The sequence below is a fragment of the Festucalex cinctus genome, chromosome 13 (genome assembly GCF_051991245.1).
Source record: "Festucalex cinctus isolate MCC-2025b chromosome 13, RoL_Fcin_1.0, whole genome shotgun sequence".
Taxonomy (NCBI): Eukaryota; Metazoa; Chordata; class Actinopteri; order Syngnathiformes; family Syngnathidae; genus Festucalex; species Festucalex cinctus.
The window spans coordinates 7732225-7758680 of NC_135423.1; the positions used below are offsets into that span (position 1 = coordinate 7732225).

A 26456-nucleotide genomic window follows, 5' to 3' on the forward strand; every position below is an offset into this window, starting at 1 on the left:
AGAATACTTCGTGCCATTTGCAATTGGCCGGCAACCAAAGCCCGAAGCCTGCTGGAATAGGCTCCAGCACCCTCGCGACCCTTGAGGACTAAGCAGTTAAGAAAATGGATGGATGGATGGATGGATGGATGGATGGATGGATGGATGGATGGATGGATGGATGGATGGACTTTGTGCCACTGCTAGTCTAAACGTGGTGGTTGTTTGTGGAATAAGAATTGGAGTATCCATCCATCCATCCATCCATTAATTAATTAATTACAAGTGCACGGTATGTGCTGATTTGAAGACCACCTTTTTCTTTTATCGCGCAGTTCCTTTCACCCCAATATTAGATTTGGCAGAGGCATCTTTTGTTGAATTACAATTGTAATTATTTAATTAAAAAAAAAATATCCAAGTTTCTTCCTGTACTAAACATCATGAAGCATATAATTTACATGTAGCATAATAAGCATAATATACATGTATTTAAGGCAAGTTGTAAAATTTCTGAAGTCCTCTTGTTTATGTTGAATACATTTAAAACACCATAAATCATGCTGTTTCTACTAAGTACTGTCTCAAATGTTCCCCAATTTTGAAACTGTATAATGTATAGAATCATATGGCGAGAAACGTTTCTTGGGAGGAGCAATATGGCGGCCTAGCGACCTCAAAAGTCTTGGCCTCTCGGCTATTCATTACTATTTAAAGATCAGTGTACACTCTCATGTAAAATGAAAATGAATACGATTAGTTGGTGAATCAATTGAATAATCGACTCTGAAAATATTCGCGAGCGACAGCACTATTTCGATGTAATGATCCGCCATCTCTGGCTTAAACTGTCACACCACTAGCTTCCATGTGTCACATTGTGCTTAACCTCGACCTGTGGGGTTAATTTGAAAAGGCGGCAGTTCATCACAGGATAAAAATGATCTTTGGCTGGTTGTCGCCAACCTGCAGTGAGGCATCTTTCCAAAAGAACTTTCCCCAAATTGGACATATCAGAAATCTGTGCTGTAAAGGTAACAAAAAGTCTGTCACTTAGCGCCAACTTATTCCTTCTATCTCATTTAGTCCCGCTCGGTTTCATTTCCTCCATCAATCGCCGCCGTCGCTCTTGCTCGCCACTCTCTGGACATTTAGCCGTTTATGAGAGGAAGTGGCAAACAGCAGGTGCAAGTTTTGCACACGCACACAAAAAAAAAAAAACACGAGAGAAATGATCCAATTTGGTGTGGGCTGTAAATCGCATGGACGTCTGCGTGCTGCAAAGCTGAGCTCGGGGCACGGCGGAAGCTTTATTGACAGCACTGGGAAGGCAACGAGAAGCTGGGGACACGAATTTGGACTGGATCTGTCTCTATATGACGGTACATGTGCTCCGCTTTGGGCAGACTGCAAAGCTGACAGCTGACCTGCTTTTAATGTCTGAAGCATACACTACCAGTACACTGTCGTCATCGAATGAAACGGTACCTATTTCAGTCGCTTGGTCTGAATTCAAAAAGTTGTGTCTGTTTAAAAGGAATGACATGGCAAGATTGATATTTAACTCATTCACTCGCAGCCATTTTCACAGAAGCAGTCCCGTTCGCTCCCGGCCGTTTTACTGGATTTTGACTGATTTTGCAAGGCCCACAGAATATTGTGTTCAATTGCTATAAACGCATGGAACCTACCAAAAGAAAGATTAAAGTCTCTTCTTTCATCAGGAAAAAAAAGTATGTTTCTATCTGTTTCCGTTTTGCAGCAATTAGCATTAGAAGAGAGCTAAGTTTCATCAGTTTTCACAAATCTATTTAAAATTGTAAGTAATTTAGCTTTTTTTCTAGATGGCCCTGGTTGATCTCCTTTGCTCTGCTGCCACCTGCTGGCCGTTTGTGTAATAACTACCATTTCTGCAACCGTTCTTTGCAACTGAGAGGCTGCATCAAAGCCTTCTGTATGCTCTAGCATTAAAAAAAACATATAAATACGTCTTTGGGACACCTACAACATTAAAAAAAACGTATTTACACGTTATTGGGAGCAAATGAGTTAATTGGGCTTTTGGAAAGTAGTCATTCACTTTATCTCAATAGTAGGGATGTGAATTGCCTAGTATCTGGTGATTCGAGCCATGTCATGATTCGATTCAATACTGATTAATCTTGATATATTTGTGTAAGCCGATTATTGCGATTTTTTTCTTCTTTAAAACTCAAATTTAGAAAATGCTAATCAGCACTGTAAGATTTGTATAATAGCGTATTTAACTGAAACTTCAACACTTTATTTAACAAACAGGTGTCACGAACGAGGTGTGGTGGCGGACCCAAAATGAAGGGAAGCAGTGCGAGGGGGGAAAGAATGAGGTCAAAAAGAAGTTTAATAAACAAAAACGAGGAGGCAAAAATGAGCTACAAACTAAGGAACAAAACAACAAAGTCCAAAAAGGTAAAACGAGACAAGACGTGAAAAACAAAAAAACAAAAAAACGGCAGCATGACATGAGGAAAATGACGATAAATCGACATGGACAGAGGGGAGACAAGAGACTAAATACACACACACACATACACTAATTGACACAACTAGACACAGCTGGGCAAGACACAAGTGGCAGAGGGTGCTGATTGGTTGACACATGAGGAAGGGCAGGCAAACACAGGTGGACTTAATGCTTGACAAGAGTAGGGGCACACAAGGACAACAATGCAAAACACAGATCACAACTGAAACTAAGAAATCAAGGATAAAATCAAACAAAACCCAAACTAAGCCATGATGTAAGTAAAAATTAAAAAAAAACGAATCCATTTTTCTTAACACCCCAACTCAATCGATTGCGAACCTGGCCTCTGCTGTTTTTAAGAAAGCGTACGGTGCTGCTTAATTAGGGAAAAGAAGGATCGAAATGCAAATTTCTTTCAGTGCCAACGTGACTTAAAAGCCCCTGAAGCCTCCCCGTGCGTGATTCGTAAAGAAAGTCCTCAATAACGGTACACAGTCCCCGCCCGGCGGGAAGCCTCTCCTGGCTGGTCTCATTCTTTTTGCTCTAATTAGAATTAGTGTGCCGCAGTCCAAATGGGTCTAGGGTAGGTCTCGGCCATGTCTCGCAGGCGATAAGATCCTCAGTCACAGCAAACGATGGCGCTCATAACTTCATTAACGACTTGGCTGACTTTTCCTAACTCTGCTGGGTGCAGTCCGCAGGGGACGCAGGCCTTCAATTTAGCCTCCTTATCGCATAAAGAACAATGATTGAATTACACCTTTTTTTTTTTAATCATTTCTACTCTGTGTAGTTTATTAAGGGTGGGGAATGCTTGCCTCATTGTTGTGAAAGCTGCATTCGTTTGTATCTAAGGCTAGAAAGCAAAGTGAGGAGAGTCCCTGTCACTCCTTTATTATCGACTGTTTCCTCTCTTTGTGACTTCTTTGTTAGATAAATGTACATCAGTTAACCCATATTTGGTCTTTTATTAATTGCAGAGCATTTAGTCAACATTGCGAATGTATTCAATATTGGGATCTCTGTTTACACTGTTGCAAGTTGGAGTTGTCTGAGGTCACGAACCTGCAATCACAAGACAGGAAGTGTACCTTCATCACAAGACATTTTGATGGCTGAGAAACTTTCAGTGTTAAAGAATGTCTGCATTGTTGCCTGTGTAATGACTAACTCCGGTAAATGATTGTCACATTGCTGCTACGTATTTACTAGGGGTGTTAAAAAAAATCGATTCGGCGATATATCGCGATACTACATCGCGCGATTCTCGAATCGATTAAAAAAAAAAAAAACATTTATTTATTTATTTATTTTTTATTTTTTTTTAAAGAGCTCAGAATTGTTCATTCGGTAGTCTGACCGATTCAACGTCTAACCCCGGGTTTTCACCGGATGCGGTTGCGGTGCGGTTGCGGTGCGGTTGCGGTGCGGTTGCGGTGCGGTCCGGCGACGCAAGCAATTAGATTCCATTCATTCGAATGGTGCAGTTTACACCGCTTGCGGGTGCGTTGCGTGTCGACTGCGTCTCAGCTGCGGCGTGCCGCAGGCCTTACGCAAGGATAGACCTATTTTCTATTTTTGCCGGACGCCGCAGCGGTAGGCCTCCGGCAAATGGCAAGCTAGGACAAAACACATCGAGTGGGACAGGAAGACCGACGCAGTTTCAAAATAAATTTCCGGTTACCTTTCAGAATAAAACACTCGCCAGCTCCTATTTCACAAGCTTTTCAGCAAAACGTGACGTGGGCGTCGCCGGGCCATGTGCTCATTCACGGTTTAGACACCAGCGAACATGGACGAGGAGAGGTTTATATTGGAGGTGGAAAACCACAAAATAATATATGACACGGCACATCCTTTTTATAAGGACAACCAAAAAAAGGATGCTGCATGGAATCTCATAGCAGAAGAAGAAGAAAAGGTTAAATCAAAAGAAGTCCACCTCTCTTTCTGCTTCTCTGTTGAGCACAGACTTTCTGTATGTTTGTCGTTGTGAAATGCCACTTGATCGCGCGCGCGTGGTCCCGCGAGACACGTTGGGAAGTGGGCGGCGACGGAGCTGCTGGACCGCAGCTGTGCGGAGCCGGTGTGGATTGACAAAAAAATTGACCCGTCCAGAGCACGCAGTCAAGACGCACCGCACCGCAACCGCACCGCAACCGCATCCGGGTTTTTTTTTTTTTTTTTTTTTTTTTTTTGTGTGTGAATCGATTTTTCAACTTCCATTTTTAATGGAAAAATATTCAACAAAACGTCTGACTTCGGGTTAGGATTCACACCTTGAGCATGGAAGAATGTTATATGAACGGAACATTAAGCCTGAATATTTTATTTTAATGCTGTTCAAACATGAAACAGATTACAACCTCTATAAGACTGAAATTTCAGATAAATAAATAATACATTTTCATATAAATCTTACACTCTACAAGCTTACTGATTAGTATTTTCTAAATTTGAATGGAAAAAAATCGCAACAATCGACTTATAAATTCGTATCGGGATTAATCGGTATCGAATCGAATCGTGACCTGTGAATCGTCAGGTACTAGGCAATTCACACCCCTAGTATTTACCAAACCCCTCAGAGCGGTAATGTCCGTGTTCTAAGTAAAACCACTAAAATGGTGGAGATTGGAGAAACTAGAGAATGTGTCAGAAGGGGCAGGAGGTTGTGATATGCACACATTCTCTCGATCCAGTTCTCCTCGTGAGTAAAACAAAAAAAACAAAGAGCCTTGTCCTCTCATACCTGACATTCTTCCTTGCTCATCGCTCCATGATTTTGTAGTTCGAAATCCGTTGATTCAATGAAGGTATAGATTTGAACAGGGCTGAATGTGAATATGCTGGGATTGGGTCCAGATCAAGACCCTGAACAGGATAAGATGAAGAAAATGAACGGATGGAGTCACTTTGCACCCCCATCCCGCGCCTCTCACATTCTGTCTTCTGATGCTTCTTGCCAAGAGCTTATTGTTTCAACTTCACGTGATGATTATGGCCTCACTTCTAAGTGCAACTGTCTTTCATGCCATTCTTTTCGAGACAAACAGGTCATCATGGGCTTGCTCTCCGCTGTGATTGTCAGCGCGGTGTTGACTTTAGCGTCATTAGCGCCCATCTCGCTGTACAGTAATGCGCGCGCAGTAATAATATCATCGGGCCCTTTATCACATTTATTGCTATTTGTTCCCTGCCTTGACGTGAAATGATCTTGGCTTTGATAATTGCTACTTTGGGTTTTAAGAGTTTTTGATGAATGCAGAGCCGTATAAAAGTTAGCAGCAGACAAACTGTCCTTTTTGCCTCTGTCATCCAGGCTAAATTACACGAATGTGACGAACGCTTGCTTTGAGTCAAACGTGCAGCCGACCCCATTCTAATAGCTGAGCATCTTTGTCCAACACTGCGCAAAATGTTACTCTCACAATTCATTTCACACTTGGTTACCAAGTAAAATTGCTGTCTGGGTGTAGACTATAGAATGGAAAATCAATATATTACTGCCAGGTATTAGTAGCACAATCCACTGCAAGCGCTAGGACTTTAACAGAGCGTGTATGTACATCATAGCACACAAACATATGTCCGATACTTCATGTGAAGGCCCCAAAAAGTGATCTGTGTTCTGAGCTTGCGCCCGTTGACTTGAATGAATGAAGTCAATCATCATTGTGTTTCGGAAGAGATTGATGGCTGCTCTCAATGGTTTGCTCACCCATTCTATTTAAAAAGGCAGGTCAGTCAGCCAGTTAAAGGATCCGACCTTTATTGTGCCCGTCTGACATCTCTATTCATCATCAACAGGCTCCGTACCGATGAACTCGCCCAGGCTCGTTTTGTCCCCTTCAAAGATGGCCGTTTTTCTTTAGGTTCATATAGGGTAGAACGATGAATGCCTATATATACATTCACGTTACCTACACTTGAACAATCTGATGAGATCCGATACAAGAGCGTTGTCTAAAATGTTGCCTTTAAGAAGGTAATTGTGCTGAGTTTTGGTCGGCACAGCAAAAATACTGTAAAGCAAAATGTTAACCCCGTGTAATCAATAGTTCTTCTGTAATGTGAAATCTACTGTTGAAATAAAAACATCAAAGTAGGGGTTAATAAATGCAGTGTTGTTTTAACTATACATTTGGGGAAAAAAATACTTAAAAACATCAAATATATTCTTTCATCTTGTATGTCGTTATGTAGCTATCTGTCTATATAGCTAGCTATGTAGCTAGCTAGCTAGCTAGCTATATAATCAGCTTTCTAGATATTGATCTACATAGCAAAAAAGTATACATTCAGAAAAAAAATGCAGAAAATCTTCAGATATATTCTTTTAGACTGTATGTACTACATATAATCTAAACGATAGGTACATATACTATAGCTATCTAGCTATCTCTCTCTATACCTAGCTAGGTAGCTTATAGTCAGCTAGCTCGATATATAGTCTGTCTTTCTGTCTGTCTGTCTGCTTAGGCAATTCAGAGTTCAGCAGTAGTCTGGATTTTTTTTGAAAAGTTGATGCTAACGCCGCACCATTAAAAGAACTAAATATACCCCCTCGTGGGTAATCTTCTTTCATGCACTTATAACTGGACTTGCATTGACTCCAATTTCCCCATCTCATTTAAAAGCTGTTTGCATGCACTCAGGTTAATGTTCGTCTTCTCATAAAGTTGACTTGGACGTTTGCTGTGGAAATGACAAGATATGCGTTCCCAAATCATCATTTCTTTAAACCGTTCTTATTCGATATTGACCTCATGGCTGGAATAAATGAAATGTCTTCAAATTAATCTTCAGCTAAAGGAATCAGCATGATGAAAAGTCTGGTTTTTGGCTTCCTTTGGTCTCTTTTTTTTTTTTCCAGACCGGACACTTACTTTCCCTTCTGCTTGCCTGGCCTGGTACCAAACTCGAGTTTCTCACATTTTATTTTCTGCCATTTGGTTGTGGCTTATTTGAAGGTGAAATGCCACCAGAGAGAGAGAGAGAGAGAGAAAAAGCCTCCAAGGTCACTTTTAGTGTCTCTCCGTTAGAGTTGGTGAGTTCCTGACAAGGCCCAGACAGTTTTAATTTCTCACTGTCTGTCAGGAGTGAGCCCGTGAGACGGATGTAAGCAGAGGAAGATGTTCCTCCGACTTTTCTGTGTTATCTAAGCGGTATTCATTTCTCTGCTCTTATCTGTCTGTCAGTAATGGGCCTTCAGTGATTGCTGCCAGAAGATAGCCGCAGTGGACGGACTGCTGCTTTCGAGCTGGTAGAAGCTTTCCAATAGATGTCGTAGATGGCGGATACGTTGTTTTGACCGTTGGCGAGAAGTCAAAGCCAATTGAATGTCACTTTGACAGATGTCACGCCTTTAGGGTTGAGCTGATGGTGAACTTCCCGTTGGCCATCTGTGCAAGCTCAAGTACATAAAAAGGTCCTAATCGTACTCGTTTGCCGATGATGTGAAATAATTCAATGACGAGAGGGATGCTGCATGGAAAAATGCTTACGTTCAGCAGTGGCCTGACTTTAGTCATTAAAATTCATGCATTATTCATTGGAAACGCGTGGGAATATTTTTGATGAATTTGCTATGTTGAAAAAGCATGGCTCGCAATAGGGCACAGTTCAAGCTTGTTCCACTCCAGTCCTGAAGGTGGCAGTAATGTTAATGTATGTTTGTATCTACACAAAAAATTACTGGATTCTTTTGAGCTTGGTGAAGATAAAACTACTCCTTGCACCGCCACAACTTTATCCATGAATTCTTTACGCCACCTCACACTGAAATGTAAAAAAGGGAACCTATAGCCAAATTATTTCTTTTCATTCCTTTAAATTAAAGAGGAAGTCAACCCAAAATATTTTGTTTTTATAATGTTCTATGCAGCCTCACTGGTCTAAATATGGTATTCTAATTAATATTGTATTAATATGAGTTAAGCAGCAATTTCCATCCGTTTTTATCCATCTCAGGGGGGGGGGCGGCCATTTTGCCACTTGCGACTGAAGATGACATCAATGTTGCTCGGGTAACGACCAATCACAGCTCAGCTTCAGAAAACAGGTGAGCTGTGATTGGTCATCTTCAGTCAAGTGGCAAAATGGCCGCCCCCTGAGATGGATAAAAAAAATGGCTGGATTTTGCTTCATATAACTCCTATCCAAAAATGTAATATGATTCAGAATGCCATGTTTAGACTAGTGAAGTCACACATAACATATTATCGTCAAGAAATGTTTAAATTTGACATCCACTTTTTAAATAATGGGGAAATTGGTTACAGAACTGTCCAACAAAATGACCAAAATCTAGTCTTGATGATTTGGCTTTTTGAGCTTGCTGGAGCCTATCTCAGCTGGCTTCGGGCAGTAGGCAGGGTACACCCTGGACTGCTTGCCAGCCAATCGCAGGGCACACAGAGACAAACAACCATCCACACTCACAAGCACACCTAAGGACAATTCGGAGCGGCCAATTAACCTGCCATGCATGTCTTTGGAATGTGGGAAGAGACCGGAGTACCCGGAGAAGACCGATAGAAGTCATTTGAGATGTTTTTCATAATCCCAACTAACCAACCAACAAGCAGAAATGTTAAACGTTGTGGTTTGAAATCTTTCTTGTAACTCAACCAGCAAGTTTCATGAAACTCAGTTATGTACTTTTGGAACCCCTCATAGACGAAGCAAAAATAGAATGAAAAAGGGAAGCCATCTTGAGCATGTACAGTACGCGTGCGGGAGCGAACAATATTTTGACACATAAGTGCCATTGAATTGTCTGGAGAGCATCTCAACTCTCATTGCTCACATTCTGTCAAGATGGGAAAAAAAAAAGGAAAGTGCCCTCAGACGACTTTCCACTCTTCACTTTTCTTGGCTATTGCCAAGTACTGTTTGGGGAATCGGGGAGTGAAGAAGAGGAGTGGACGGCCTGATAAGAGAGTAGAAAGCGTGAGAGAGAGAGCGAGAGACAGCGAATGGAGTGTCAGCACTAGCGTGGACTCCTGCTGTCTTTACTTTTGGGCCAATTCCCACTTGCTTGTGTCCCCACTGTAAATGCGAGGAAAGGCCCAGTCAGTGGTCTTTGAAGTCCCGGTCCGTTATTACATGGATCAACTCGGTTGCTGTTCTACATTCAGCACACCGACGGCTCACGGGCCTCAAACAAATACAAATCTTTGCCGGAAAACGTGCGGCGAGCTGAAGCTGAGTGACTCGCCGAGAGATTCCTGGTACAGCGGCACTCTTGGGGATGGGGGGGGATGCTGATCCAATTCTTTAATCATCATCTTGTAAATGCGTGGGTTCACCGAGAGGCGAGCCTGCTGAAATGTTTGCGATAAGGGCCCCCTGATGCCCCTTTATAGTCGTACGTTGTTGCAAAGACAACTTTAACAACATTTGTCTGTCTATAAAATCAGTCGGATAGCTGAGTTGGGTTTCAAGTTAGCAGACACAATAAAATGAATTAAGCAGTCAGAGGAATGTAAAATAGAAAAGAGAATATTTATTGTAGCATTTTTATCTTTTTTATCTTTTTATCTAAGTCAATGAGTTAACTCATTGACTGCCATTGACGGAAAAAGACGTCAAATAATGCATTTTTGCTGGGCTGGCAGTGAATGTGTTAAACACAATGTGCCAATATATTTTGTGATTATATTGCAGCATCCTTTTTTCCTTTTTTCTTTTTTTAAGGCAAATTTTGCTTAAAAATCCGTCAATTTTGGTTACATCTCATCTTAACTCATTGACTGCCATTGACGGAAAAAGACGTCAAATAATGCATTTTTGCTGGGCTGGCAGTGAATGTGTTAAAGGACAAGACTTGTAACTCATTTTCCAGAATTGGATCAGGCATTGTGTACAAAGAATAAAAGTGCAAATATCTCTGGCATCTGGCATTCCCTGAATTTTCTTTTAAACCGATTAAGTATGAAAATACGAACATACCGCGGTGAACGGCATTTTCCTGGTCACGTATCCCGCACGTAAACAAAAGCCACCTTCGCTCATTTAATTGGTGTTTGTTGAAGTAATGCGCAAGAAAAAGACCGTCTTCGATTCCAAATACTGTACCAATTCTGTTCAACTGTTCAAACTAAAGTCCTCAACACGTCCGGTTTCATGTCATTCCGAGAAGGAGGCTGGCTTGGGGGTAAATAAGACATTTTCAATCATCTGTTTTTTTTTCGTTTTTTTTTGTTGTTTTTTTTACTTTCGAAAACAATGGCCGAACCGGTAACATAATACAACATCAATCCTGTTTTTTTTGTTTTTTTTTTTGTTTTTTTTTATAATATATATTACTATACAAATACAAAGTACAAAATAAACACGAATCACTGGTTAATAAACAGTAATCAGGGGTGAAAAAATTGTAATAACTTTAATGCAAAATTCAAATCAATCCAATTTGTCAATTAATCCATTGAACAATTGATATATTATCCATCCATTCTCTTGACCGCTTCTTCCTCACAAGGGTTGCGCGGGTGCTGGAGCCTATCCCAGCTGGCTTCAGGCAGTAGGCGGGGCACACCCTGAACCGGTTGCCAGCCAATCGCAGGGCAAACGGAGACGAGCAACCATCCACACATGCAAGCACACCTAGGGACAATTCGGAGCGCCCAATTAACCTGCCATGCATGTTTTTGGAATGTGGGAGGAGACCGGAGTACCCGGAGAAGACCCACGCGGGCACGGGGAGAACATGCAAACTCCACCCAGGAAGGCTAGAACCCGAGTCCTCAGTACTGGGAGGCGGACGTGCTAACCAGTCAGCCACCCGATTGATATATTATTCGATTCTAAAAATATACGATAGTGACTACTTGACTCCATTTTGACTCCAAATATAGTGAATGCAATAACACATGAGAGTGAAGCTCTAAATTCAGAACAGCAGAAGTGTTTAATAATTCACCCAAATAGTTTCCTCTCCCTTACCCCTCCCTCTTCTTCTCTGCCTCCCTCCCTCCCTCCCTCCCTCCCTCCCTCCTCTCTCTTTCTCTCTCTCTCTCTCTCTCTCGACCATTTGCAAGGTCAGTGCTTGCCTTCCGTCGTCACTTTCTCGCCCAGACGTGCACAGAAGCGGATTTATTTGTTTTTGTTTTGTTTTTCGGAGGAGTGGTCTTTCACTAACTTCACTTGTAAAAGGACCGTTTTGAGCGTGCGCGGGCTCTGAAGACGCTCCCCGCTTTTCCTTCCACTCCACGAGGACGCATGATGCTCGGGTGCGCGTGAAAGCAAAGCAGCGAACCCCTTTTTGGATTTCAAATCATAAAACCCTCCTCATTTATTCATCCTCCTTGGCGTTTCTCGCAAGCGGCCAGCGCTGTGCACGGCGATGCCGGGACCCAGATGTCCTCTTCCTCGCCTGGCTGTCTGTCATTTGGCTGGCCGAGCCGGCACCGCCAGCAGCCGCCTTTAGGATAACATCATCAAGCCGCCGCTGCTGGGAGACGAGCGGGGGAGAGAGAGCCTCGTCGCTGCGATTTGTTATACTTTGACAATGTCTTGAGACGCGCGGCGAGAGGGGGGGTGCAAGCTTGCGAGATGATGACAGTGAGTAGAAATGTCAAAATTTGCACTATAGCTTGCAATGCATGCCGGGGAAGGGTTCTCGAGCTCATATGGGCGTTTCTGTCACTGCCGGCGTGTGTGTATGTTGAGGGCGTCAGTTTCCACTTGGGAGTTGTTTTTTTTGGAACATTACATCATAACTGTACAGCGAATGACTCTGCAAATTGGGTTAGAATGAAATGCACCTTTTTTTCCATTGAGGAAGGTGCAGGTGGTGATGTCACGCGTAATGTCACTAGGGCGGATCACGAGGGTTGATTTGTGCAAAACGCCAAAGCAAACGAGTCGCAACGAAGAGCCCCCTTCTTAATTTGGGGGAGGGGGGGTGGGGGGTGTCGGTGCAGCTGTCAGTGTGCATGCAGCCGGTTTAGGTGGCCAAACAAAATCCAGGCTGCTCGTGTTTGTGTGTGTTAATCCTACAGCAGATCCGCTTTACAGCTCCAGGATGCCGTCTTGCAGAGCCTTTCCTCCCTCTCCCTCTGATAAAAAGCACTTTAACTGATTACAATATTGCATTGGAGTTCATGCGACCAATTGTGCGCTGTTATTGGTTCATACAATAATTATTGGCTCTTTTTTGGGGGGAGCGAGCCAGACGCTGTTCTGCACAAATCGGATTAGGACTTTTTTGTGTGTGGGGGGGGGAATGAGCGGTGCTTTGGAAGGAAAGCAAAGCTGTCTTCTCACTTTTTGAGAACCTAAAAAAAAGGGTTCTGTATGTAGTTGTTGCAGTACCGACGTAAAGGGATGGTGACTTGCATGGTGCGTTTGGTGACCACCTCGGTAAGGTTGATTTCTGCACTGCACAGTTGTTAGTTTGCGGTCACGGTAATCCTTCTATGAATACAATCACCTTAAAATGTGGCAGCTTTCATGGAAGTTGGCAGTAAAAATGTCAAATGCAGAGGGCAAGAGTCCCTTGTAAAAGCATTTACGCTCATGATCAGGGATCCACCCATGGGGGGTGGGCGGGGTGTCGGAGGTTTAGAGTGCATGGCGTTTACTGCAATGATGCTTTGCTTTAATGGGAAAGCATTTAGCTCCAGAGAAACCGGGATTTGTTGTCACACGGATAAGTTGTCACATTGCAATTGTCTTGTCCACCAGAGGGTGCAATTAAAAAAGTAAAATACAAAATACAAGCCTCCCAGTACTGAGGACTCGGGTTCAAGTCCAGGCTTCGGCCTTCCTGGGTGGAGTTTGCATGTTCTGTCCGCGTGGGTCTTCTCCGGGTACTCCGGTCTCCTCCCACATTCCAAAGACATGCGTGGTAGGTTAATTGGGCGCTCGTGAGTGTGGATGGTTGTTCGTCTCTGTGTGCCCTGCGATTGCCTGGCAACCAGTCCAGGGTGTACCCCGCCTACTGCCCAAAGCCAGCTGAGATAGGCTCCAGCACCCCCCGCGACCCTTGTGAGGAATAAGCGGTCAAGAAAATGGATTGATGGAAAATACAAGTATGCTTCACGGGTGGTGAAGAGAGAAGCACGTTGTGAGCTGAGATGAGCGCCGGTTAACCATTTTGCACAACCCAAAGTGGAAAAAAATTTTACTTATATTTTTTTTAAACAAGCGTCGTCCGTATAAAAAAATTCTAAAAGACACTGTTGAATGAAATGTGTCTTGCGTGTTAAACTACAGTTACAAATAGGTGTGATTTAATTTTCTGTATAAAAGTTGAAAAATGCATGCTGAAGGAAAATATCGTCTAAACTGTCAATTTAGTGGACTAAAATTCATTTTTTTTCGTCTGCTAAAATTGGATTAAAACTAAAATACAACCAGATAACTAAATTATGACGAAAGCTTGAATTAATTTTAGTCAAAAGACTATAACTCAAACTCAATTCAAATTTCTTGTCAAAATGAACACTGATCTGATTGTATTATAGTGCAGGTGTCCCTAATGAAGTGGCTGTAAATTTCCTCTCCTACCCAGAAGGCTTGACGTAACCATGCTGGAAATGATGACTAATATTTTTATTATGTTTTGCCTCTGCGACAGACAGGCGTTCTTACTGGAAGCAGTCATAAGCTGTCATAGTCCATCTTCATGTATCATTTTGGGGGGTTTTCGGGCATCTCCTAATGGAAAGATGTCATGAATTGGTGACCGCACCGCACGGATATTTGGCACATCCGTGACGGATGCGAGGGAACGCTCGGGTCCGGTGGAGATCCGTGAAGGGTTGTAAACAGTGAGGACGTTTTCATTACCTGTGGCCAAATCAGTCAGGTGGTGATTGCAAAAAGAGGGGCGGAGGAAGGGCAGAGAGTCAAGGTGCTCTGTGTTTGTGTGTCGGCTCTCTCCAAAAAAATAAGAGTCGGTGTTCCCGGGGAGAGTCTGGGCGGCAGACAGGAAGTTCCTGCTGGACAGGAAGTGAGAAGTATGAGGCTGCTGGACTCCAGCTGCCAAGCACATTTGGTCAGCTTTCTTCTACTCTTCTGTCTTTGGGCAGCTCATTGTACTCTAGTTTGAAGTTCGTCAACAAAAACTAAACAAGAATAATTTCGTCAGCGCACATTTTTCACCGGTCTAAAACTAGACTTGACTAGAATAAAACCCTCATTAATAAACAATAACTAGGATAAAATTAGTATGCATTTTCGTCAACTAATGAAGACAAGACAAAAATGTCCTGGTTGGGTCTGACCGACCGCTTCAACATGAGGCTAGTAGAACTACATTTCCCATGATTCTTGGACATGGAAGCAGGAAGTAGTTCCAGTTCTGGTGTGACACTAACATGGATTGATGGATGGATGGATGGATGGATGGATGGATGGACGGACAGACGGACGGACGGACGGACGGACGGACGGACGGATGGATGGATGAGTTGTAAAGGTCGATGGAAATGTTCACTGGTTCTTGTATCTTAATGCTCACTATTCTAATAACAACCACCAGGAGATTGCGTACTCTCAGTTGAACTATTTATTGGATGCCAGAAAGATTGAGTACACAGCCGCGTAGCCTTATCTTCTGCGCGGAACAAGGCTTGCCCCACTCAAAATGGTCGCCAATCTCATACTACCTTGGCCGGCCACCCCCATCGGGGGCCGGTGCTGCCTTTCCCATGTAAGAATGTGTGACCTGATGGTCTTAACTGGTTTCTGCTTTATAAAATGTGTGCCAGAGTGCAAATAGATAGAAAGATGCCAAGCCAAGGACAGGTCACAGCGACAGCGACACAACGGCCTAGTTTAAGTCATCTATCTAATCATGAAGAGTCCTAATCTGACGGATGGATGGATGGATGGATGGATGGATGGATGGATGGATGGATGGATGGATATCTATTTCTGTACACTCATTCCCCCAAAGAATTCAACCATTGTGGCTCAAAGGTGCTTCTTTTGTACCCTTGACATTTGCCTTTTAATGCTGCATTCGAGGATGGTCAAAAGTGGGACTTTTCCAAGTTCAAACCAGGAAGTGTGTACGGGAACGCCCACTTGAACTTGGAAATTCCACTTGCCAAGTCGGGGGGAAAAAAGGACCCCGACTTCACAAGTGATGTCATTCTACAATGACTACCCGTTTGGAAACACAGACTGTGAATGGTAACAATTTACTTAGTATAAAATTAGATTCTGCATTCATAAATATTCTATATAACTTCACGTAACGCAACATACCTAACGGTATGCCACGATCTCCCTGCATGAAATTATACGGTCAACTACTGAACTTTATGGAATGCTTATCACATAAGATAAAAACAATAAATGAAGCAAAATTGTGAGAAGGTAAATTTACTGGAGGTCAACATGAGTTTTAAGAACCAAAATAAAAAAGCAATTTACCACTATCCGCCATTTTGGTTGTTTACTTTCTACTCGAACGTTTTCAGGTCGGAACTGGGAAAAACCAACTCGGATATATCCGACCATCCTCGAATGCAGCCTAAGTTTGGACCTTTTTGGTACAGGAAAATGTGCAAACCGTTTCCCGAGAGCCCAATATTTATCTCCACAGGGTACATACGTTGACAGTTTCTTTGAGTGACACTTGGTGGGGTGATAATGTTGCTCATCCTCTCTCCTGTCTCCATCTAACGCCATTCGACTTCCCCTTGTGTTTCCTCCAGGATTACCGGGAGGATGGCATGGACCTGGGCAGCGACGCGTCCAGTCGCTCCAGCTCAGAGTCCAACTCCAACAAAGTTACTCCCTGCTCCCCATCTCCTGACCTGCCCATGCTGGATGACTACAAGTCGTCCCCTTCTCTGGACCTCGTCACCCTTGAGGACTACGAGGAGGACGAGGACTACCAAGAGTACAAGAAGAAGGTGATGGAGGAGTGGGAGAGCGAGTACGCAAACGAATGCGTCTCTCCGCAGGCTCCCGGTCAGGAGGAAGGCGGGGGCTACGGGAAGACCGGCCTCGGCCAACAATCGCAGGATGTGAAGTCTGTTCCGCCGCTGCCGGCCCCCGGCGGGCGCACCGCCGTCGCCCCCGATGAACTGAAGCAAAACGGGAATGCGCTTTTGCCTCGCAGCAACCCGCTCCACTCCCCTGGTGCACCACAGGGGGGACTCACGGGGACTCCCAAGCCCAGGCACCAAAGCTTCAGTCAAGGCAGGGGTAGCCGCAGCACCGGCGGGGGCGGCGGAGGCGGAGGAGGAGGCAGTCACAGAGACGAGGAAGGCGTAGAAGAAGAAACGCTGCCCACCATGGACTGGGCAGCCCTGGAGAGGCACCTGGCAGGACTGCAGTGCCAGGAGCAGGAGAACCAGAACCTTAATTGCAACCAGAACCACAACAAGACCGGCTACACCTCAGTGAGTGTCCATTTCTCTTTCCTGATGTTTTCCTGCTTCTCTTGTGCGCATCAAAGGCTTTTTCCAAACGCACTTTTGCGCAGCGTTGCCGAGCTCTGGTGGGTCGTTCTTAATCCGGCGCTTATCCATGTCAGATGGACTGGAGATAGGCAAGGTTGGGTTAGTTGGAGTGGAGAGTGGGGATTAGTGAGCTAATGTAGCGCTAAGCTCGGTTGACCCGGCTATTAACCTGGCCGTCATGGAAGTCGGGGCTGCACAGCTGGAGGGAAGTGAAGGCTGCAAGGAGAGCAGCAGGAAGGATGTGACTGAATGCGTCCGGAACGGGAAACGCACACACGCTGCCAGACTGAAAACTGAAAACCTTTGCCTTAGCATGGCCGGTCTTGTGTGGGTGAATGTGTGTACAAAGATAATCCATTTTGTAAAGTACATTTTAGGGATAGACCGATAATCGGCCAGACCAATTATCGGCGCCGATCTTGGGCATTTTGACGAATATCGGTATCGGCCTTTTTTCAAAATCTGATGGACACGACAATAAAAGGTCAATTTAAAGCCATTTTAATCTCAGAACCATTTAATTAAATTTTCAGTTAACTTTATAAGAGATACTACAGACGCTGGGAACCTTCTGAATCTTTTTTTTTTTTTCAACATTAAAACATAGACGTGAAAGTTTCAGGTATTTTTAAATTTTGGGAAAGAAAATTTATTGTAGAAAAACATATCAGTCTATCTGTAGTACATTTTACTCTAAAAAGAGTCAAATTTACACTTGGAAGAGATTAGAGTAAATTTTACTGTGTATGAGAGGATTGGCCTATCCCATGACAAAAAGCTACTCAAGTTTTTGTCACTCAGAAATTCTAAGTAAATTTGAGAAGTAATTGTCTTCAGTACATTAAAAAAAAAAAAAAAAAAGCGACCGAAGGAACGAGGAACGAACTCACGACCTTCACCTTGGGAGACGGCCATTCTACCACCTGAGCTATGCCACTCTTACTCTTTGCTGGTATCCTAAAGGAGACCAAAAACATTCTCTCGTACACTAAATATGTTACTTGCTTCCTAGTGTAAATTTTACTCTGTTCAGTCAGTGTGTAAATATGATAACGTCAATATCATGATATTGCGATATTAAAACTGCCACGATATATCGTCACGATATTAAAAGCAGCACATCTGTTAAAAAAAAAAAAAAAAAAAAGTCAGGTTGATTTCCATTTATACAATTCTAGCACCCTCTGGTGACTATTTTTTTAAGTGCAGTTTAATTTCACAAAGCATGTTTTGGCCCTTCGATGTATAAAATCCACACTAATGGTCAGATGAAGGGAGAACATAATATGCTTGTGAACCGAGTCAATATCATTTCATTTCCATCATTTATTTCATTCATTTATAAAAGAACAAAAATGAAATGAAGGAAATATGTGATTGCTATAATGTACCAAAGCACAATATTGTGTGTTCTCTTTTAGTATGAGCTTTTTTTTTTTTTTGTATCGCCAAGATACTCACAATATCGTGATAATTATCGTATCGTGACCCTAATATTCTGATAATATCGTATCGTGATGTTTGGATATCGTTACATCCCGACTGTTTAGAGAGTGGGACTCTTTTTAGAGTAAAATGTATTGTACAAAATGGACTGTGAGGGTATGGCGACACCTGGCCGCTTCACCTGTCCTACAAGGAGTCCAAATATAGTTGTACCTTGAAATATAAGTTTCATTCGTTTCCATGATCACGCTTGCAACTCAAAACATTCACATCTCAAATAACCCTTCTCCTTTGAAATAAACGGGGATGGCATTAAAAGCGAGATTGGCGCTCTTTCCTGCACTGTCGATGAATTTGGACTTGAAAACAATCCGAGCTCACATAATCATCGTTGTTGGCTCCTCATCCAAGCATACCTGTATGCTAAAGTATGAAGCATGCAATTTGTCCAAAATTGATAAGATGAAGAATTCGTATTCAGAAGGGAACAGAGGACTCATAATTTATTTGAAGATTCAGTTGAAGGAAATATAGCCCACACCTTCCTTGTTGTGGGTTTGTGGTGCTTCTACCAGTAGATGGCAGTGTTGCATTGTCGTGCCTGCATCAAGGTTTTGGGGATTGACTTTGCATTCTCATCGAATTAGTTCCTCAGTTTGTTGAAATCCTTCCCAAGCCTAAATAGATTTCTTTTCTCAGCGGCTCCAAAAGGATGTTAAAAAAAAAAAAAAAAAAAAAAAAAGGAGCCAGAGAAATTTGTATACTGAAATCTCATATGTGGGGTTGAGAACCGCTAAGTGACGTTGAACGGGTTTGTTTCAATGCTCTTCTAGCAGATCTGGGCTCCTTTTGCTTTGCAAAAGCATCCAGGCCTTTTTCCTCAGTGCGCACGGACAATAGCTGCGAGCCAGCGCCATTGTGAGCATGTTGTGATACCGGAGAACCCACCAGACCACCAACCCCACCCCTGTCTCCCCGAGGCACGTCAGGAATGCAGTGGGAGACGTGGGGAGGGGCGATGCCGATAAGAGAGCGGAAAGGAGAACGATATCGTAAGGTTGAAGCGGTTCAAGGCCACGTGGCGTGCGTGTGTGTACCTTCTATGTTTGTATATGCTTTCATTTGACTTTCTTTTTTTTTTTAGATGCCAGGAGTTTGCAAAATTGCAATAATAAAGGAGTTACTTCTCCTCGTCTTAACTTCAGGCCATTTAAAATCTCTGATGCAATTGTGATGTATCATGACACGAATCTGACCTCCCTGCATGAATGAAGTCATATTTTTGAAAACATTGTTTTTACTTTGGAGAACAATGACCGAACTTGTAGCATAGTAGTACATCAATCCCACTTTTTTTTTTTTTTTTTAAATCAATATACAAATATGAAGTACAAAATAAACACCAATCATTCGTTAATAAACAGTAATCATGGAAAAAATGCTTTTGTAATACCTGTTTGAAAGCGCTATATAAATAAAGATGACTTGACTTGACTTCAATGCAAAATTAAAATGAATTAATTATTTAATAAATGCAGTTTGTTTATTTTCCCAATTATATGTGATGTCTTAATTAAGTTTAAACTTGGATAATGTTACAGTGAATTGTAATAATATTAAATCGGGCTATAACTTCTGCCTCATTTTGAATGAATTATATTTTAATGTTGGTCATGATTTTGCAACTTGGTGAAAATAGTTTGAGAGCCACTGTTTTGGGGAATGAAAGTATTTCCAGGATAAAAAAGTGTAATGTTACGAGAATTGGATTTTATTTTGAAATTTCCATTTTACAATATGACTTCCTTCCCTTGTTTAAGTTTGTCTTTAATAAGATAATTTTCCAACTTTTTGTTGGAAAAATACAACTTTATTCGTGTAAGTTTGTAATACAAGTTAGTCTAAGCTCTTGATAGATTTTTTTTGTGTGTGTGTGTGTCTTAACTATGAATTTATTCTCAGCATTTACGATTCAACTTTTTATCGAGGGAAATCCCCCATGTCCACATCTTTCAATCTTGCAACACATTTTGATGGTGATAGCTTGTCCTGCTGGTGCACTCATGATAAGAAAATAGATCAAACCAAACTTCCAAGTGGGGGGGGAAAAAAAAATAAAAAATCTTACATGGATTGTGCTGGGCTGATAAGAAACGATTGTAGTTTCAGCCACCTGAGATAGGAGATGAGGAGATACTGTGTGCACTCCACCTGAGAGCGACTTAACAATAACAATATAGCAAGTGTTTATTCAAGGATTCTTTTCCTATCTGCTTGATCGGGAAGCCAAGTCTCATCCCCTTGAGTTGACCCTCTGTGAACTTGATGATAGAAAAAATATATATAAACAGACTGGTGTGCAAAAAGCCAGTTGGCATTATGCTTGTGCAAATTGACTGCAAATTTCTGGAAAATTACACTGAACGCAGGACGTCATGTGACATGTTAGCATATCATCATACCGTAGAATTAAGTCACAGCTGGATCTTTGCTTTTTCTTTGTCTTTTGTTGACACTTGTGAAGGGCGAAGGCTTGCCAAACTTTATACATTTTTGTTATTGAGGATTAAATCAAATTAGCAAATGTCATCCATGTTACAGACTTTTAAAACAGACACCATAACAATACTCACAGGCATATATTCTTTATCCTCTGCAAGGAAAATAACTACTATTAATACTGCAGCTCGAGTCCAGGCTCTGGCCTTCCTGGGTGGAACTTGCATGTTCTCCCCGTGCCCGCATGGGTCTTCTCCGGGCACTCCGGTCTCCTCCCACATTCCAAAGACATGCATGGCAGCTTAATTGGTTAATTAACTCTGAATTGTCCCAAGGTGTGCTTGTGAGTGTGGATGGTTGTTCGTCTCTGTGTGCCCTGCGATTGGCTGGCAACCAGTTCAGGCTGTACCCCGCCTACTGCCCGATGCCCACTGGGATAGGCTCCAGCATCCCCACGATCCTTGTGAGGAAAAGCGGTTTAGAAAATGGATGGATGAAGCGTAGTGTATTCTGCCCTCTGGTGGCCAAGACCTGCACACCAGAAGGATCTGCACAATGAATTAATAATGCACAAACTGTTATTTTCCTTATTACCAAAATTGTATTGAGATTTTTTTTTAAACCAAAATATTCTCCATTAAGCAGGGATATACGGCCAATAAGCATTTTCCACATGTGGCTGTCCAATAAATTAAATTAAAAAAAAATATTGACAAAAATATCAGCAAATATTAGAATTTACGGAAGAGGATTAAGGCCAGTGAAGAGAGAGAAAAAAAAAAGTTTGGCAAGATTCTTTCTTTAAAGAGTCAAAGTCAGAATTCTGAGAATAAAGTCAGAATTCTGACTTTGAAGTCAGAATTTTCACGTTAAAGTGATATTAATAGTAGCACTAATAAAGTCATCATTCTGACTTTAAAGAATTCTGAGACTAAAGTGAGAATGCTGCCAATCTTTTTTTTTCTCTCTCTCTCTCTTCACTGGCCCTAATCCTCTTCCGTAGAATTTGTAGGTCCAGTGCATACAAATAACAAATATTTTTAATGTGTAAACCTTCAATGGGACAGCTATGATGGATACAATAATAGGATGGACCTTATTTTCCCCTCGATACCAGGGGACTTCTGAATGTCTTAATCCTTAAATTGGCAGGATTTACCAGTGACCCAAAAGAGTCATGCTTTTAAAATGTTATTAAATATTTAGACACGCGACCTGGTGGGACCCTGCGACTAGACAGTGTGTGTGTGTGTTCCTGTATGGGTTTGAAGATGTGTGTGTCAAATGTCGCTGTCGGGAGCTTGACATGCTTCAGCAGCCTCAATGCAGCAGTGATAATTTTCACCACAATTTTTTTTTCCCACATTAAAATGAAACGAAAACTAAAAATAGAAGCCATTCATTGAGACGATAACGATAACTAAAATTGACTGATAATTTTGTCAGTTTCCGTTTTGTAGCAATTAGCATTACATTATAGCTATATTTCATCATTATTCACAAATCTGTTTAGGATTATGGGGAAACAGCTTGTTTTCATCATGACCCTGGTTGACCTCTTATACTCTGCTGCCACCTGCTGGCCGTTTTTGTAATTTCTACCTTTTTTTTTCACCTGTTCTCTGCAGTTGGAAGGCTGCATCAAAGCCTCCTGTATGCTTTAGCATGAAAAAAATAAAACATTAAAAAATAAATAGATAAATAAATAAATAAATAAATAAACGTATTAATACGTCTTTGGGACACTTAACACATTTAAAACACTACGTATTTATACGTTTTGGGGAGCAAATGAGTTAATGTTCAAACATGATTACAGTCATTGTGCAGCTGTATTAATTTCAAGCAATGATGAACTTTTTTTTTAATTTAGGTGAAAATTAAGTTAGATTATTGTTAGTTCAACATGTTTCTTTGAAACATTTAATAAAGATACCGTTGAATTAAATGTGTCTTGCGTGTTAACCTACAATTACAAATAGGTGTGTTATTTTCTGTATCAAAGTTGAAATGTATGCTGAAGGAAAATATCAACTAAACTGTCATTTATCGATCCATCCATTTTCTTAACCGCTTGCTCCTCACAAGGGTCGCGGGGGGTGCTGGCAGTCGACTAAAATTGCTCTTTTTTTTTCGTCAACTAAAATTGGATTAAAACTAAAATACAATCGGATGACTAAATGATAACTAAAACTTGAATTCATTTTAGTCAAAAGAATATACCGAAAACTAAAACTAAATTCAAATTTCTTGTCAAAATGAACACTGCCAATGCAGAAGCAACACAGCTGAAAGCTTCTCATTTGCTGCCGTCATTTTGTTCCTCGAGGCCAGCTTGGCAAGCGTCGCCTCTGACGGGGGAATATGGACGCCGATGTGACGATCTACTTCCTATCCACGTCTCCATGGTAACAGTATAGGACGTCGTTTCCCTCTATGAGTCACTGTGGAGTGTTTCCATGATCCATTTTTGTATGAATGAAGTGGTGTCGGTGCAGGTGTGTTTAGCTCGGGTGGGGTTTTAACCGGCTCGAATCTCGGCGAGTGCCTCCAGGCTGTGGGACGGCGCGCGAGGTCGGCAGGGGGATCGGCTGACCTCTTTTTTGTTATTTTGTTTCTAATGAAGTCCTGAGGCGCGTGGCAGAGAGTAGCCCGTCGGGACCCGGACCCCTTAACCCGCCGTTAAGCCCCGCGCTGTGGAAAAATCAACACTAATATTATTTTTCCGAGGCGGTTCTCCTTCTTCAGCTCTTCGTTTATCTGCTTTCCTCCAATGGTCAATCGAGACAATATCCATGGTTACTTTTGCCTGCACTATTTAAAAGACATACTGGGGAGGACTAAACTTCTAAATAAATCGTCTCCTGAGACTTGTAACAGTACGTAAACATCCGAAAATCTGTCAAACGTATGTCTGCAGTGCAGTTTGAACATTATGGGCCCTATTCTCGTAAGCAAACGTCGAGCGCATGAGCGCCGTCTAACAATGCGCATGGATGGGGTTTTCTTTCTTTTGGTGTTTTCCGACACTTTGCACAGGTACATTTGGGCGTAAGGGGGCGTCTGCACTGTTGTGGGATGGAACCACTGATCTATAATATGTGACTGGATAGCCGATAGGCCAGGGACTTTTGAGGTGGCGAGGCCGCCGTATTGCTCCTCCCAAGAAACTTTTTTCGCCATAGATTTACTTTATCCAAATTAGAGAACATTTGAGACAGTACTTAGTCGAAACAGCATGATTGATCTCGTTTTCAATTTGTTAAACGTAAGAGGATTTCAGACATTTTACAACTTGCCTTAAATACATGTTTAACTTATTTGCTCCCAAAAACGTATAAATACGTTTTTTAATGTTTTGTCCCAAAGACGTATTTATACGTTTTCTTGTTTCTTTATGCTAGAACATACAGAAGATTTTTTTCTAGATGGCCCTGGTTGATCTCCTTTGCTCTGCTGCCACCTGCTGTCCGTTTATGTAATAACTACCATTTAAGCAACCGTTCTTTGCAGTTGAGAGGCTGCATAAAAGCCTTCTGTATGCTCCAGCATAAAAAAAAAATAAAATAAAATGTATAAATACGTCTTTGGGACACGTAGAACATAAAAAAAAATATTTACACATTATTGGGAGACAATTAGTTAATGATGTTTAGTACAGGAGGAAACTTGTGTATTTTTTTATGAAAGAATTATAACTGTAATTCGACAAAAGATGCCTCATCCAAATCTAATATTGGGGTCTAAGGAACTGAGCGATAAAAAATAAGAGGAAAGCAGCACTTGCCGTCCACTTTTTTTTTCTTTTTTTTTTAACTTGTTAAAAATAGCGAGCACCCCAGCACAACTTCTCTCCTGTCGGACTGGTCAAATTCAGATAAAAGCATAAATTCCATATCAAACTTATTGCATGTTTTTTGCATATTGCATAGGCCAATATCGCGATATCCATATTTTTTTTCATACATTGTGCAGCCCGACTGAGCACGCCATTGAACGGACCAATCACGAGCGAGCTACGTCCCGCCATCTACGGCGTTCAAGAATTGGCGACGTGTGCGCTGCCACGAGCTACACGACGCTTAAAATTCATGGTGCGTGTGTAGATCATCAGGTCTAAAAAAGTTGAGGAGACCCAAGAGACAAAAAGAAAAAGTCAACGTGAGGTTTGAGAAAGCCTGTGATTATGTTGCAGTTCAGCAAAAGGACCAAACTGGCCTCTCGAAGATCACATCGTAACGACTACTCTCGCTTCTCAAGTCCACGTCACGTCGAGGGCGAAGAGAATGTAACTCGGGGTCAGGGTTTAAAGCTGGAGTACGTTTGAGTCTGGCGAGGTTGTGGGAGGTGAGGGTGGAGGGCTTCAGCCAGGTGTGCCGGATGACCACCTCAGGCTGTGGTTGAACCTTTTCTGCCATACATTGCTCTTAACGTGCGTGTGCGTGTGCGTGCGTTGGTATGTATGCCAGCGGCTGAAACACGCCCGGCCCTCCAGCTCACACACTTGCACCGCCTCTGCCTCAGAGTTAAGCTGTCTCCAAACACACATTCTCTCACACGCACACACACCTTATCATATGAAAGGATTTCTTTTTCCTCTCATGACAGTCTGCCAACGTCGGCGCAGGGTTTTTCCCCATTTATTTATTTCTTTTCTTGTCAGCCGACTATTTTTCATCAAACTTTAACCTTGGATTCCTCACAGCCAGCCGGGCACATAACTCAGGTAAAGCCCACTTTGACTTTTTTTGTACTATTGAAGCGAAAGAGAAATGGAAAACTGTTCGGCCGATTTAAGGACGCGTCTACGGGCAAAAAAAAAGTCTGCCGCAGATTCTCGTAGCTTGGGGCTCCGCATTCTTCTGTTCTGACACGTCGTCTGTTGAGGTTGTGTGCGCAAAAGGTAGCCGTGTGGGCGCACTTGTGAATGTAAACTACTAGTCATCAAATATGCAATGCGCGTAGATTTGAATGCTGCTTTAAATAAGCAGCAATGTGCTGCGCCGATTTTGAATGCCTCTTCATCTCGTGCATCGCTGCTCGCTCAGTTCTGACACGCAAAGTGAAACTCTAGGAAGAAAAATTAAAATGACGATGTTTATGATGTTAACTCTTACCGCCATACGTTATCGAAAAAAAAAACAGTACTAACTTATTTCAAGCATTTTAACTCATATTTCAAGGAACAGAATATTGTATATTGTAGCAAATGAAAAAAAAAGTATGTTTCTACCTTACTCCGTTCTTTAGTAATCACCATTTGAAAATAGGTCATTTGAGTGACAAATTATGCTCTCATACTAGAGAATAAACATTAGAATAAAGATTGAACATTAGAATAAACACTTGTCGTGATCCTGCATGTTGAGTTGTCATTTTGATTTTTGATCAAATACAATATGTAGGCCTGTCGTTGTCAATTTCAGATGGATACATTGCTTATTAGGAGTGTGACAATATATCGATATCGCGATCATTCCTGATACTTTGTCTCCCGATAGATTATCGATACGCCTACGCAAGTATTGCGATATTTGTAGTTAAGATACAGCCACTGTAAGGGCTCCATTGTTCATGACTTATTGAGCAATTAC

At 42.1% G+C, this 26456-nt stretch overlaps 1 protein-coding gene across 1 annotated transcript in view; it reads left to right on the top strand.

Annotated features, from left to right (window-relative positions):
- The window catches only part of schip1 (schwannomin interacting protein 1), a 261358-nt gene that overhangs the window by 188076 nt on the left and 46826 nt on the right, over positions 1-26456 (top strand). Inside the window, exon 9 of the mRNA XM_077540614.1 lies at positions 16165-16857. Coding sequence (XP_077396740.1) covers positions 16165-16857 — 693 coding nt within the window. The remainder of the gene's footprint in view (positions 1-16164; positions 16858-26456) is intronic.